The 13,282-nt window shown below is 38.9% G+C and overlaps 3 protein-coding genes across 6 annotated transcripts; all 3 read left to right on the forward strand.

Moving 5' to 3' along the window:
* The first annotated feature begins 661 nt into the window (after positions 1-661).
* LOC103998617 (uncharacterized) lies at positions 662-5,624 on the forward strand. 3 transcript variants are annotated; one of them, XM_009420133.3, is made up of 8 exons: positions 662-942; positions 2,778-2,858; positions 2,941-3,029; positions 3,152-3,226; positions 3,325-3,455; positions 3,528-3,716; positions 3,979-4,047; positions 5,264-5,624. In XM_009420133.3, the coding sequence occupies exons 1-8, from the start codon at positions 817-819 to the stop codon at positions 5,359-5,361; spliced, it is 858 nt and encodes a 285-aa protein (XP_009418408.2). In that variant the 5' UTR covers positions 662-816; the 3' UTR covers positions 5,362-5,624. The 3 variants fall into 3 exon arrangements, with proteins under 3 accessions (XP_009418408.2, XP_065025605.1, XP_009418406.2); XM_009420131.3 differs by having other exon boundaries at positions 663-942; positions 5,258-5,624; XM_065169533.1 differs by lacking the exon at positions 3,979-4,047 and having other exon boundaries at positions 5,258-5,624.
* LOC135650259 (thaumatin-like protein) lies at positions 5,433-7,357 on the forward strand. 2 transcript variants are annotated; one of them, XM_065169534.1, is made up of 4 exons: positions 5,433-5,566; positions 6,197-6,375; positions 6,484-6,779; positions 6,885-7,357. In XM_065169534.1, exons 2-4 carry the CDS (start codon positions 6,327-6,329, stop codon positions 7,305-7,307), a joined length of 768 nt encoding a protein of 255 aa, XP_065025606.1. In that variant the 5' UTR covers positions 5,433-5,566; positions 6,197-6,326; the 3' UTR covers positions 7,308-7,357. The 2 variants fall into 2 exon arrangements, with proteins under 2 accessions (XP_065025606.1, XP_065025607.1); XM_065169535.1 differs by having other exon boundaries at positions 5,434-5,566; positions 6,212-6,375.
* A 310-nt stretch (positions 7,358-7,667) lies between these two features.
* Positions 7,668-8,830, forward strand: LOC135650261 (non-specific lipid transfer protein GPI-anchored 14-like). Its single transcript, XM_065169536.1, has 3 exons — positions 7,668-8,132; positions 8,207-8,275; positions 8,432-8,830. The coding sequence occupies exons 1-3, from the start codon at positions 7,724-7,726 to the stop codon at positions 8,596-8,598; spliced, it is 645 nt and encodes a 214-aa protein (XP_065025608.1). The 5' UTR covers positions 7,668-7,723; the 3' UTR covers positions 8,599-8,830.
* Positions 8,831-13,282: the final 4,452 nt, after the last annotated feature.

Genomic DNA, 13,282 nt, shown 5'->3' on the forward strand with positions numbered 1-13,282 from the left:
GTTTCGAGGCCCAAAAAGCCCTTGCATCTCACATGGGCCCCATTCTACCTCCAATCATAAGCAGGTCATTTTGTGGGTAATGTCCATCGAAAAATGGTGAAAAGGACTTCAGTCGTCCCAATGGCAAAACAAACGGAGTTAATTGAAATAATCACAAATAATACACTTAATAAAATGGCTATACGTACAGCATTGCCTAAAAGACACTCCATATATATATATATATAGATATATATATATATATATATATATATATATATATATATATTTGTGTCGGTGCTGAATACATATATGGTAACAGTTGATACCAAAAGCGCGTCCTCTGTGTCAAGTATTGTGACCAAATAAAGATCAGGTAACGCGTTACTTTATATGTATATACCTGTTAGTTGAGTCGAGGCTCATACGAAGTACCAAAAGCGGGTCCCACTTTGGGTCATGTTTTGTCGCCAATTAAAGATCGGGTCATTCCGCGGGTAAATCATGTCTTTATATGTACATAGAGGTTGTTCGAGTCGGAGACGGAAGCTTGTACGAAACACTGTCGACCTGTCGAGTATTATACGACTTCGTAAAATTCATGATATCCGTTGGATTTAAAGGCATATCTTCCATCCACCGTTCGATCTTGATGCGTTCACTTATATACCGATCATTTCCTCTCCGCCCTTTACCTCCCTTCTAGGGTTTAAGATCGGTCAGCGAAGCTTCAGCCTCTTCCCGCCTCCTTCTTCCGCCTATCTAATCGTGAAACCCTAATCTTCCTCCTGATACTTGCGTTTGGCTTGTCTTCGTGGGAGGAGCGATCCGCGAGGCATGGATAGATACCAGAGAGTGGAGAAGCCGCGGCCGGAGCCGGCGGCCATCAACGAGAACGAGATCCGCATTACCTCCCAGGGCCTTATCCGCAACTATCTCAGCTACGCCAACAGTCTCCTTCAGGTATATATCTCGCCTTTCTTTCTACTTTTTTCGTCGATGTTCATATATTCCTTGGTCGTCTTAGATATTTCTACGGGGAATTATGTGCCGGGTAATTGGTTACTTGGGCAATGACGTGCTTTGGTTGTTCATGTTAACGTGAATGTTGGTTGGTTTGATTAGCCAGTGACTTAGATTTCTCGTCGCGGGCTTTGTTGTTCACATTGGTGGTGTATTTGCATGCAATGGATATGAACGAAAAGAAAATGGGGTCGAATTAATGTACACATTTGACTTAACTTTCTATCGGGAGTAATACCTCCTTTCTGAAGCATCTGCAGTGGTGCATTGGACTTTTGATTGTCATTTGGCCTCCTGCATCATGTTTTTGGCAGTGTTGCAACTTGGTAACTTGGGGCTGTTGTTTCTTTTCTATGTTAAAGCCTAATAGAACTGACATCAACTCGTAAATGGAGAGCAATTGATGGTTTCCATTTGTGGGTAATAAGGAACCTGTTTGACATTACCTTGATTTGCAATAACTTATATGTTTCAGAGTTCAGATTTTACAGACTCATTTTCTGGAGCAAATCTACCAAATGAGAAATAAGGTTTTAACTTTTGTGAATAAAATACTTGATCTGGTAACAGGGAGGGGGGAATTTGTTTTGTATTTTTAGAATCATGAAGGTTCTGGGATTTATGATGAATGAGGATGATTTAATCTTCCTACGTTACTAAAAAGTAGATTAACCATCATGTATAATGAATTTCATGGTGTGTATTTAGGTTGTTAAAAAGCTTTCTTTGTTTGTGTCACTCAGTTGCTCTTTATTGAATGAGAAACATGAATATCTTTACTGAGTTCTTGCAATGAGTTTTGATGCACCAACAACCATTGTTGTCAATGTACATATGTTTCTTTCTTTCCAGTGTGTACCGAATAAGGAGTCGTCTGTAATTGTTGCTGAGAATGATTTTTGGTTGAAATATTGTCTCATATATGTGTGGGTTTGTCTGTTGCTATAATCCAATTTTTTAATCTGCACATGGCTTTGAGGACATTATGTAGGTTCTGGACAATTGAACATGTTGGGAATGCTTCAAAAGGATAGATTGATCTTTTTGATAGCAGAAAGAAGTTACCTCAGAGAGTCCGACAACTACAATTAGTCATCTTCTTGATAGCATCTCTACTAGGTTACTACACAATAGCTTAATTTAATGTCTTGGATTTATATCTTGCAGTTGGGGAATGAGAATTGTTGATCCTAAGTTTGTTAGCTTTCAGAAAAGGATTCACATTAACCATGTCAGACATACTGTAGCCAAGGGACTTCTTTTCATGGCCTTTACTCTTTCTTCATAAAACTGGGATATGCTGTTCACTTTTTAAATTTCTTATTGCGATGATCTGAAGTTTTGTTGAGTTGAGGTTGTAGTTAAGGAAGCTAATACCTCTTTGTTAATTTCTAGTGTTCTGTCTGGATAAATCATAGATCAAGCACCAGAAGCTTCCTTTTCCATACAAGTTAATAGCACTACACCAAGCTTATTACTTGTCATTACCCAGTATTAAGTCTTTGAAAACTCAGTCTTGGTGGTGTTATTTAAGTCTTTGCTTATGAAATACCTTTATATTTTCAAGAGACAGGGGAAGCATTTTGTCTAGTAAAATTGGTATACATAAGAATATTGGTGGATTTACTTTTCATGCTTGTTCTCTTCTAGTTCATTCATATGATTTTGCTCATCTCTATATTTATATTCTTGTGAATTTTATATCCATATACCTCAGAGTTTGTTCGTCAACAGAATTTGCTTTTTATAATTATGAATATGGGTGTTCCATGCAGGAGAGACGTTTGAGAGAGATCGTCTTAAAGGCAATGGGACAGGCAATCAGCAAGGCAGTAGCTATTGCTGAGTTTATCAAGGTTGATATCTTACTCCTTATTTATGATTTTCTTAACAAGGATATCAGTTTGTAGCTTTTCTCAACCCATATTTTGAGTGTAGAAAAGGAATCCTCATTTACATCAGGACATCTCAATCAGTTCCGTCAGTATCACTGATGTTTGGGAACCTATTGAAGAAGGCCTTGTACCGTGAGTTCTTTGGTGCTTTTGTTTTCTGTTGCGAGTAAAGTTATTTTGATTGAGTTGTTGGTAAGATATTCTTACATGTTCCTCTCTCCTCTCTGCCCTGTGCGCCCCCCTTGTCTGTGCAGGTTGGAGATGACACGCCATGTTTCAATGATTTCAATAACTTTGTCAACCAGAGAGCCCACCAAGAAAACCCCAGGGTAACATTTGGCATTTTCTAGAAGCATCTCGATCATTGATTAGGGAGCTGGCTGTACAAGCTAGTTTTTGAACACATTGTTGAGTTCCTCCCTTGTAGTTATCAAGCTCCACTACATGTAGAGCAGCCAAAGCGTCAACAGAAGTTTCAACAACCACAACAGTTTCAACAGCAACAACAACAACAACAACAGCATCAATATAGACAAGCACTAGGTCAAATTAATGAAGGTATTGTATATGACTTCCCACTATTTTTATTACTGAAAGTGTCAGTTAACTTTTTTGTTTTGCTTGTTAAAGAATCATATGGACGTGGACGTGGTAGAGGTAGAGGAAGAGGAAGGTTCTGGGGAAGAGGAGCAGCATATGGTGGGTATGGCGGATATGGCAACAATCAGGGTGGTTATGGTGGATATGGCAACAATCAAGGAGGATATGGTGGTTACAGCTATAATCAAGGTGGATATGGTGGCTATGGAAATAATCAAGGTAGCTTTGTCTTTTTGATGGATTACCTTACACAGATATATGTTGCAATTGGATACTTTTTCTAATGGACTAGGGCATAGGACATATTACATGCTATATATGACTATTAGATGCTTGTTCTGATGGATAGTTGCATAGGTTGTATGACAGTTACAACCAGTATAACTAAGGATCTATTATGGAGCATTCATTGATTTTGTTTCCTTCTCTTTTGATTTATTTATTTTTTATAGATCTACTTATTCATTCTGGTTCATGTTAGAAAATGGTGGATGGAATTCAAATTGGAATCGAGGTGGTGGACGTGGTAGGGGAGGTTGGAACTCTCGTGGTAAGCTCATAATGATTATGTTTTTTGTCCTACACTTGTTTCTAATTCATAATACATTTATCTGAAAGTTTCATAGAATCGAGTATTGGATCAGTAATAGGATTTAGGATTTTGGCATTTCTCTGGATTTGCCAAATCAGATCATATTATAAGGTTTGTCTGAATCAACCTAAATGTCGACTGGGATTGGCCAAAAGTTGAATGGAGTTGTCCAAATACGTCGAAAGGGGTCAAAATAGGTGTGGCTGGCTGGTAAATAGGTTGACACTGAGATTGGCCAAGGCGTCATGATCAGGAGATTCCATCCATTCCTTGAAAATTGCAGATTTTCGTGTGGACTAGGATAATCATCATCTAGATCAGGAGTGGGTTCAGTTTGGCAAATTCTGAATGACTTTATTCCGAATCATGCACCTAAAGATTGTAGGCCAAAAACAAAGCAAGTATTTTGAGTCTTATAAATAATCATGCACCTAAAGTTTGGGCTTGTTGTAATTTGGCCTTTTAGCAGGCTTTGGGCCATCCTGGTTAAGATTTGCTTGGGCTAATCAAATATTGACATCTGTTTGGTGAAGCATTCTTAATTAAGGTGCAAGCACACAATTTTTACTGGTTTCTCATTTTGGTATGTTTGTAGAACTACCTGGTGTGTAAATGAGACCAGATAGCATGGTGAGAGGGGTCTGCCTAAGAGACTAAATCTGTCAGGACATAAAATAATCCTACATTTGCAGCACATGGTATGTATATTTACTTATCTTCTGCGAATGCACTATTAACGGGGGGTCCTGAGGAGAACAGAAAGTTTCCTCATTTTCATTGGAAAGAAAGAGGACCATTAGAGAAAGATAAATGATAGTGCAGAAACGAGAGATGCTAGTCAAGAAAGGAGATGAGTTACTGACTTACCTATGGTTCCTTACATCGTGAGGGCAAGATGATTTGCCCAGGTGAGATTAGTCAACTTATAAAATATTTTCTGTTCATGTTAAAATGCAAATCTCCACTCCACGGAATTCCACAGAAATATACAGATTGGGCTTCTGCACGAAGCAAAAACTTCATATTAACAAAACTTGCAATGACTTTATGTTATTTTTTGAAACTTCAATAATATCACGTAGTAGTATCCTGCATAACTTATCCTTTGATGCATTTCTTAGATTCTTATTCTGATCTTTAGCTTTAACTAAGCTCTTTAGTGTTATAGGTGCAGGTTACGGAGGAGGAAGAGGATCTGGTGGCGGAAGGACCGGAGGCAGAGGTTATGGCCGTGTACAAGGGAGGATGGGTGGCCATGGGAGAGGAAACTAATTAGTAGTCTTGGTTCTGGCATGTGGTGTTGTTGTCCATGCCAATCCAAATTTAGGAAAATGCTCCAGTAAGCAGACTGGTTTTCCATTTGGACAATTGCATGTAAGATTGGCTGCCCAATACAGCTTTCGGGTGCACAGTTATTACTCCAGTGTTAGAGCGAGCTGTAATTCTTGTCATTTCTTTCAGTTCCTCTGTTGTTCAGGTACCCAAGTTGTTGTTCTTCAAAGTCTGCTTTCAAGTTTCATTTCTCTTCTTGATTATTTACTTCAAGCTCAAGTAATAAGATGAAGGTTTTGAAAATAAGATGAGAAATTTCTCTTTTCTTTATTGGGAAAAAATTGAGAAAAAAATTCTTGAAAACAGTGCTGTTGTGTGTTAAAGTTGTAGAGTCAATAATGAAATTAGTGTCCAAATTAGAATTCCTCAATGATCCATATGGTTCATGATTCATTGTGTAGTAGTTTCTATCACTTATGGCGTCATGCAAAACATGGATTTCCAGGTTTTGGTTATTCCTGCTTAGTATAACTGAAACTGGTCCTTATGTTATGACAGCAGGAATTGATAGAAGTTACCATGATCAAATATTACAGGAGAATGACTTGATAAGACTAAAATTATATGATCGTTAATAATATTAAATCTGTGTGAATCTCATATACTATCAGGTTCATTTTTTGCTTTTGGTGTGTGATTTAGCTCATGACGGGCATCCAAATTGCTAGATAGATGTATCACCGGATGGAACACAGACGTCAACCCAGGAAATCATGGAACCAACCCAGTCTCCATCTGCTCATACTTGTAACTCACTCATGCTTTTGATATCCAGACACTTGCATTGCAGTCCAAGAAACAAAGCTCAAGCTTTCAAGCAACATAAAGTGTGCTTCACTCACGGCAGTACAAGAGCTATCCCGGGTGGCAGCTTCCTCCCATCAAACTCAGAGAAGCTCCTGCTCATGGATCCTCTCCCTACCTGTGCTCTTCTTTGCTCAATCTTTATACTCGGTAATAGCATCAAACTCTACTTCTAACTCACTCATCATTCGATATTTACTTTTAAATCTAGTCATGCTGCACATCAACTTTTCTTTCTCAAGGTCTTCATAATCTCAGGTGAACTTGTGAATGGGCAAATGGTTATATTCCACTTGAACAACAAGTGCCCTTTTCCAGTGTGGCCTGCAGCCGCCCCCAATGCCGGCCATCCTGTGATTGCCGATGGTGGCTTCCTCCTCCCACCCAATCAGACAAAGCGTGTTCATGCACCTCCGACGTGGAACGGCCGGTTTTGGGGTAGAACCGGTTGCGACTTCACCACCACCTCCAAACCAGGTTGTCAAACTGGCGACTGCCAAGGCCTGCTCTCTTGCAATGGAACCATTGGCACGCCTCCTGCTACCCTTGTCGAGGTAGCAAACCATCATGCTTACAGTGCCATTTCAAACGGATTCTGATCACAGCATGCAGCATGAAGGAAAAAGTTCAGTAAAAGCTGGATGGCCAAAACTCTGCAGGTTGCATTACAGGAAGACCAAAGCAAGCCGAGCTTCTACGACGTGAGCGTGGTGGACGGCTACAACCTCCCGATCGCCGTGTCGACGAAGCCAGCATATCGCAAGTGTTGGATCGGAGGATGCACGAAGAGCATCAACAGCGTATGCCCGCAAGAACTCCAGGTGTTGGACCACAGCGGCGCCGCCGTGGTCGCATGCAAGAGCGCGTGTTTGGCCTTCGATCTGGATGTGTTCTGCTGCAGGAATTCGTACGGGAAGCCGGAGACATGTAAGCCCAGCGTGTACTCCGCCATGTTCAAGGATGCTTGTCCGAGCTACTTCAGCTATGCTTATGACACACCACCGCCACTGGTGAATTGCTACTCCAGAGAGTATGCCATCACCTTCTGCCCCTCGAGATGGGGTAGTCTTTTATCCCAGTAAGAGAAATCTATCTGCTCATGAATGTGACATGTTTCGGCTATCTTCAGATACATCGGTGTTAGTATCATATATATATATATATATATGTTCGGATCTTTTAACATAACCTAAAAAGATTGCCTTCTGAGTTAGTAGCCTTACATAGTTCTAATCACGGTTCGATTTGAACCGGTATCGAATCGGACTTTAATCAGAATTGAACCTTCTCAGTTCTAATCACGGCTCGAATTGAACCGGAATCGAATCGGACTGGAATGAGAATTGAACCGTCTCGGTGGCAAGTTTTCGTCCTATGGAATGAGAATTAATCCACAGGGCAAACACCGTAGAAGCCATAGTTAATGGTCACAACCACCCCCCGTCCCCCATTCTTCCTTCGCTTCGCTCTTAAGAACAGCACAGGCACAACGGGGATCATGACTGCAAACCTTCCTCGGTCTCATAAGCTGCACTCTAAGCTTCTCATGGCGGCCGATTCCTCCTCCTCCTCCTCCTCCTCCTCCAACGCACTTCTGCTGTCAATCTTTTTAGCCTTGAGCTTGCTGATCCCCGCCGCGAGCTCGGACATCTCGAGCGACGTGGCGGAGTGCGGCAGCCACCTGCTCGCGATGCAGACGTGCATCACGTTCGTCCAAGGGACCGCCGAGGCTCCCACGCCCGACTGCTGCGCTGGCCTCAAAACAGTCCTCGCCAACAGGCCCAAGTGCCTCTGCATCCTTGTCAAGATGCACGACGACCCCCAACTCCCCATCAAGATCAACGTGACTCGAGCTCTCGCGCTGCCCACCGCGTGCAGCGCCCGTGCCAACATCTCCAAGTGCCCGCGTACGTTGCTTCATAGTCCATCTTTATCTTCTGCTTGCACTTGTCACGATTCATCTACTTGTTTCTTCCCGTAGAGATTCTGAAGCTGCCACCAAACTCCAAGGAAGCAGAGATCTTCAAGCAGAGCGGGAGTCCAACTCAAGGTGAGTGGCTGTGCTAGTTCTAATGAAGCCATAGCCAGAGTAATGCCAGTGCAGGAGATCATTACGGTGTTCTACACTTGCTATGCATACTTTGTCTACTGATCCATCTTTTGTGCTACACTTTGCTGCTTGACTTGCTGATTGCTTTTGTTACAGCTAAGGGAAACTCCACCATTAACACCACCACCGGCACATCTCCCCGGGCCTCGTCTGAGACCAGTAGTGGGAGGAGCGATTACTTGGAGCGGAGAGGGTGGTTGGCAAGGAAAGCTGTGGTGGCTTGTGTTCTTTTCTTGGTGATGCCGCTTCCACTTTCCACTTGATCCTTTGCAGCACAAGGTTTCCTAGACACAGTGTTTTGCTTTGCTCGTCATGTTTCCCAACCTACTCTCTCTCTCTCTCTCTCTCTCTCTCTCTCTCGCCTGTGGAAACAATTAATGTTGTTGTAAGTTTGTCATTAATATGTTGGACTGGATGCCTCTACCAGTGATATGCCGAAATATTTAATGGTTTGTACCACCAGGAATAAATCACTGATCTACTTTGGCCACTCAATCTAGAATTAAGGTATAAAGCTTATTATTGATTTATAAGATTCTATTTTTGATTAATAATCGATTAATGGGCACTCAAAGTGGTTTTACTTGATTTTTAAGATTAGATGAGTCTATTTCTATTAATTTTGACACTAATATTTTGAATCAATTGTTAAATCTCATTACATTTTTTTTATTAATTCTGAATAAATGGCAGAGATTATGACATCTCAAATTAGCCTTATTTCTAATTCCTAAGAATAAGAAAAAGCTTTTGTCATGAAAAGAAGAGTTAATGGTGAACAGTAATATTGTTCTGAAGCTAAACATTGTTGCAGACATAAAATTAACTACAATTAGATGAAGATAGGGTGATTCTAGGCGCTTCATAATTCTAAAATTTCACAGTAATTTATTTCTGTAACTTCTGAGAGAGCATTAAAGTGATTCTGCCATTCACAAGTCCTCTCTGGAAGACATTGAAGACTGACATCTCAACATCATTAACTCCACAGCAGTATTAATTTCCTCGATGCTTCTCCTTCAATTTTGTCTGTCAATCAATGGCATTTAATTCAAAATTAAATAGTACACTGCTGAAGATATATATATATATATATATATATATATATATATATATATATTATCTTTGATCTTTCCTTTAAAGACCAAGAACTAGCAAGCCCTTCTTGTAGCAGGTAAAGGTTATGGCAAATTATATAGAATGGTGTTGACGGATCATTACAAAAATATGGCTAATTTAATTATAGTTAAAGATAGGCTCTTGTCAATATAAAAAAGGAGTTTACTATTTTGATCCCCTTCATATTATTCATAATTTTCTTATTATTTATATTTTTTAAATTAAAATAATAATATTTTACTATTTATATCCCTTCTCTTTTTATTTTTATTCTCTTCTTTTTAATTTTTCCTTTCTCACAACTCGCTAATGCACCTTCTTCTCACCAACTCTTTCCATCGCTTGTGCATTATACTGAGTAGTTTGTAAAAGTTTGAAATATGATATTTTTCAAATTAATGCAATTGGCCTTGATGTTGTTTGGGATATTAAATAATATATATAACTTTAAAAATATTAAATTATTATAAATGTCAAAAAATATTTCTTACACCCTCATCATAGTCTTTAATTTATCTTATTTTATTATTTATATTTTTTATTAATTTATTTCTTTTTGAACATTAAGAGGAGAAGACGGAGGAGGAGGAAAAAAAAAGAGTTGTAAATAAGGAGAAAATAAATTTTATTAAAATTAAATTATAAATTGAGAGTATATATGTTTATTTATAAAGGGATAATTAATGATATTTAAAAATTTTAATATTAAATTATAAATATAAAATATAAAAAGTAATCTTCGTATAAAAATGGTATACAACATCATTTTATGATCCATTTAAAATCTGATTAGGATGGTGGAAAAAAGGATAGTTAATTAGTATTGAAAGAAGTCGTTGACATTCTAGTCAGCCCGACGTGCTCCTGACCCATATTTGCAGGATTATTTAAGATGTCTTTGAGATGGAAACGTCGAGCTCTCGAGGTACCACCTACATGAAGACTAAGGTCAGAAGATGTTTTCTAACTTAATCCCTTTGACGCCTAAGTTACTAACTCAAGATGTATGAGTGCGAATGCGAGTGGTCAATGAAGGTAAGATCCCCTTTTCATTATGTTGAAGATGAGCTTTTATACTTAGTCATAAATAATTATAATATTCTATAGAATATTCTATAGGGAGACAAACTTTAACCGCCACCAAGAGTCTCCCCTTGTCTCTTGTCTACGTGAGCAAGAGAGGGGTGCAACTCATAACCACCTGCCTTGGACTCTTGCTCACGTAAGCAAATGAGTGAAGAGTGGCCTCCGTCCTCTCCTTCTACCTCGGACACCACGTGGTAGATAAAGAATGGTTGATGATGTACTCATTATCATTTGTCATCCCCTCCCCCCAAGGCATATTTCATGACTCTCATAAGAGGGGTCCAAAGACGTGCTTCAAAGTTTCTAGGGTTTGGAGCATGTCTTCTTGGTTTTGACATGTGCGAAGCATTCTTCTTACTTCGTATGATTATATATATTTTATTTTATTTATTATTTCTAGGGTTTGAAGCACCTTCCTAGCCTATTTTTTCGTCATGATGAATTTCTTCTTACGTGAGTTGGGCATGCCCGACTCACGTGCCTTGGCAGGATGATCCCAAGAAGATACTCTATCTTGGTTATGGAAGGTGGTTTCCTAGGGAGAGTGGGAGGCCATCTCATCTTGAGTGGGGTCCAAATGTCAGGAGTATTTTTTTCATATCCTCTAGGTTAGTGTTTTAATAAATGAAGATGAGAAAGAAAGGAGAGAGAGAGAGAGAGAGAGAGAGAGAGAGAGAGAGATGGGTATCCTAATAAAGATTTGCTTAATTACCTTTTTAATAACGAAGGAGAGGAGAAGATTCCTCGTATCTTCCTCAGTTGATGCCTTAATGTCTATAGGATTTTCATAGATTCTCCTATTTTCTAATAGTGGCTAGGATAACTTTTTTTTTTTTTGCGCCTTAGTGGCTGGGCGATGTTCCCTTTGACATGACCCCAAGGGGAAACTTATATAAATCTCAAAGAGTCATCTTGTGTTTTAAAGTCTCCTTTGATTAATTTAGTGGGGTTAATTGTTAGTTATAGGTACCCTATAAGCTAATCACATGAGTGATGATACTTGTGACATGCTGCGACGATCTCTTTGCTTATTACTACTAGCATTTTATCACATATTATCTATATGTATATTGTAATATCCTTGGATCTATGCAATATAAATCTGATCGTGATGAGATCATGATAATAAGATCAATTCGCCTTCAAATACAGATCCTAAATCATCCCAGTCATAGGTCACTCGAGAAGGATATCAAAATAACTAGATAGATCGGTGTGCTATATACTTATCTATATGATGGAGGCAATTTGTCTCATAGTGATTTGTGTGGGACACCAGAGGTATAATGTATGTGCTTATTAGAGAATGGGTTTACTGATTGATCCGCTTACAAAATATTGAATGATTAATGATACCTAACGTCAGACAGTGATTTTGTAGTCATAGTTGTGTATCTGGTTCTTAGACTTGAGACATTAAAGATGCATTATATGAGTACTTCATTCTTTGACATCGGAATTATACGTTTGGAAATTCTAGATCTAGTACAATTGGTTCTCAAGAATGACAACTAATCTTACGTAGTAATTGAATATCAACAGAGGATCATCCACTCTCAATATTGCAAGAGGAATATCTTATATTTGCTTGCTTAGATAAAATCCCTAGCTAGGGTCGTTCGGATTGAGAGAAAAGTGTTATAATCAAAATCGATACTAAGAGGGGGTGGGGGGTGAATTAGTGCTTTCGTAAAATTACGTTGATTCAAAAATCTCATTTAATAAAGCTTATACCGAAAATGCATTTGACTTAAAAGCATCCGTAAGCGTAGTGAGCAAATAAGAGTGTTAGTTTGGCAAGTCCAATAGTCCCATATCGGGAAAATCAGGCTTGTTATCTCCTATTGGAATTATAAATAAGGGTTTGGGCTTTAAAGTCAGATGCACCATAAGAAAACCTAATTGTTTGCTTTAGGCTTTTCTTGTTCAATAATTTTCGGTGTTTTATCGCTTAGGAACATCTTCCTAATGCATTTATAATAGTCTCTATTTTATAATGGTAATTTGCTCCTCATTCGTCCGTAGATGTAGGTCAATTGGCCGAACCTCCTAAGGCTAGCTCTAACCTTCGGCATGTGGCAACTCAAGATAGAGCCATTCTGGTTCAAGACGGAGTTGATTTGGCACTACAAGGAGCTGAGAAAATTCCAGATGGTACGTCAAAGGAATATCTTGCGGGTATAGATAAGAAGGCCCGATCAAACATTATTTTAAATCTCTCTTATGAGGTTTTACGGGAGGTAGCTACGGAGACTATGGCTAAGAGCATGTGGGACAAACTTAAAGCTTTGTATATGAAGAGGACAGTGGAGAATCGTCTCTACTTAAGGCAGAGTTTGTATATGCTTCGGATGACTAAAGGTACATCTATAATCTCACATTTTAATAAATTTGATTCCTTGGTTATGGATTTAGAGAATATAGATGCAAAAATTGATGATGAGGATAAGGCCCTGTTACTTTTGTGTTCTCTTCCTCAATCTTTTAAGCATTTCCATGATACTATGATTTATGAAAAAGAAACAATTTCATATTAGGAAATTAAATCTGTACTAAAATCTAAGGAGCAGATAGACAGAGATATCACTGGAGAAAATAGAGGGAATCAGGCTGAAGGTCTGGTTGTCAGGGGTAGAACAGATAAAAGAGAATTTGACAGTAGTAGATCTAAATCCAGACATAAAAATTTAGAATACAGATATTGTCATAAAATGGGGCACATTAAGGCTGATTGCTTTAAAT

The sequence above is a fragment of the Musa acuminata genome, chromosome BXJ3-9 (assembly GCF_036884655.1).
Source record: "Musa acuminata AAA Group cultivar baxijiao chromosome BXJ3-9, Cavendish_Baxijiao_AAA, whole genome shotgun sequence".
Lineage (NCBI taxonomy): Eukaryota > Viridiplantae > Streptophyta > Magnoliopsida > Zingiberales > Musaceae > Musa > Musa acuminata.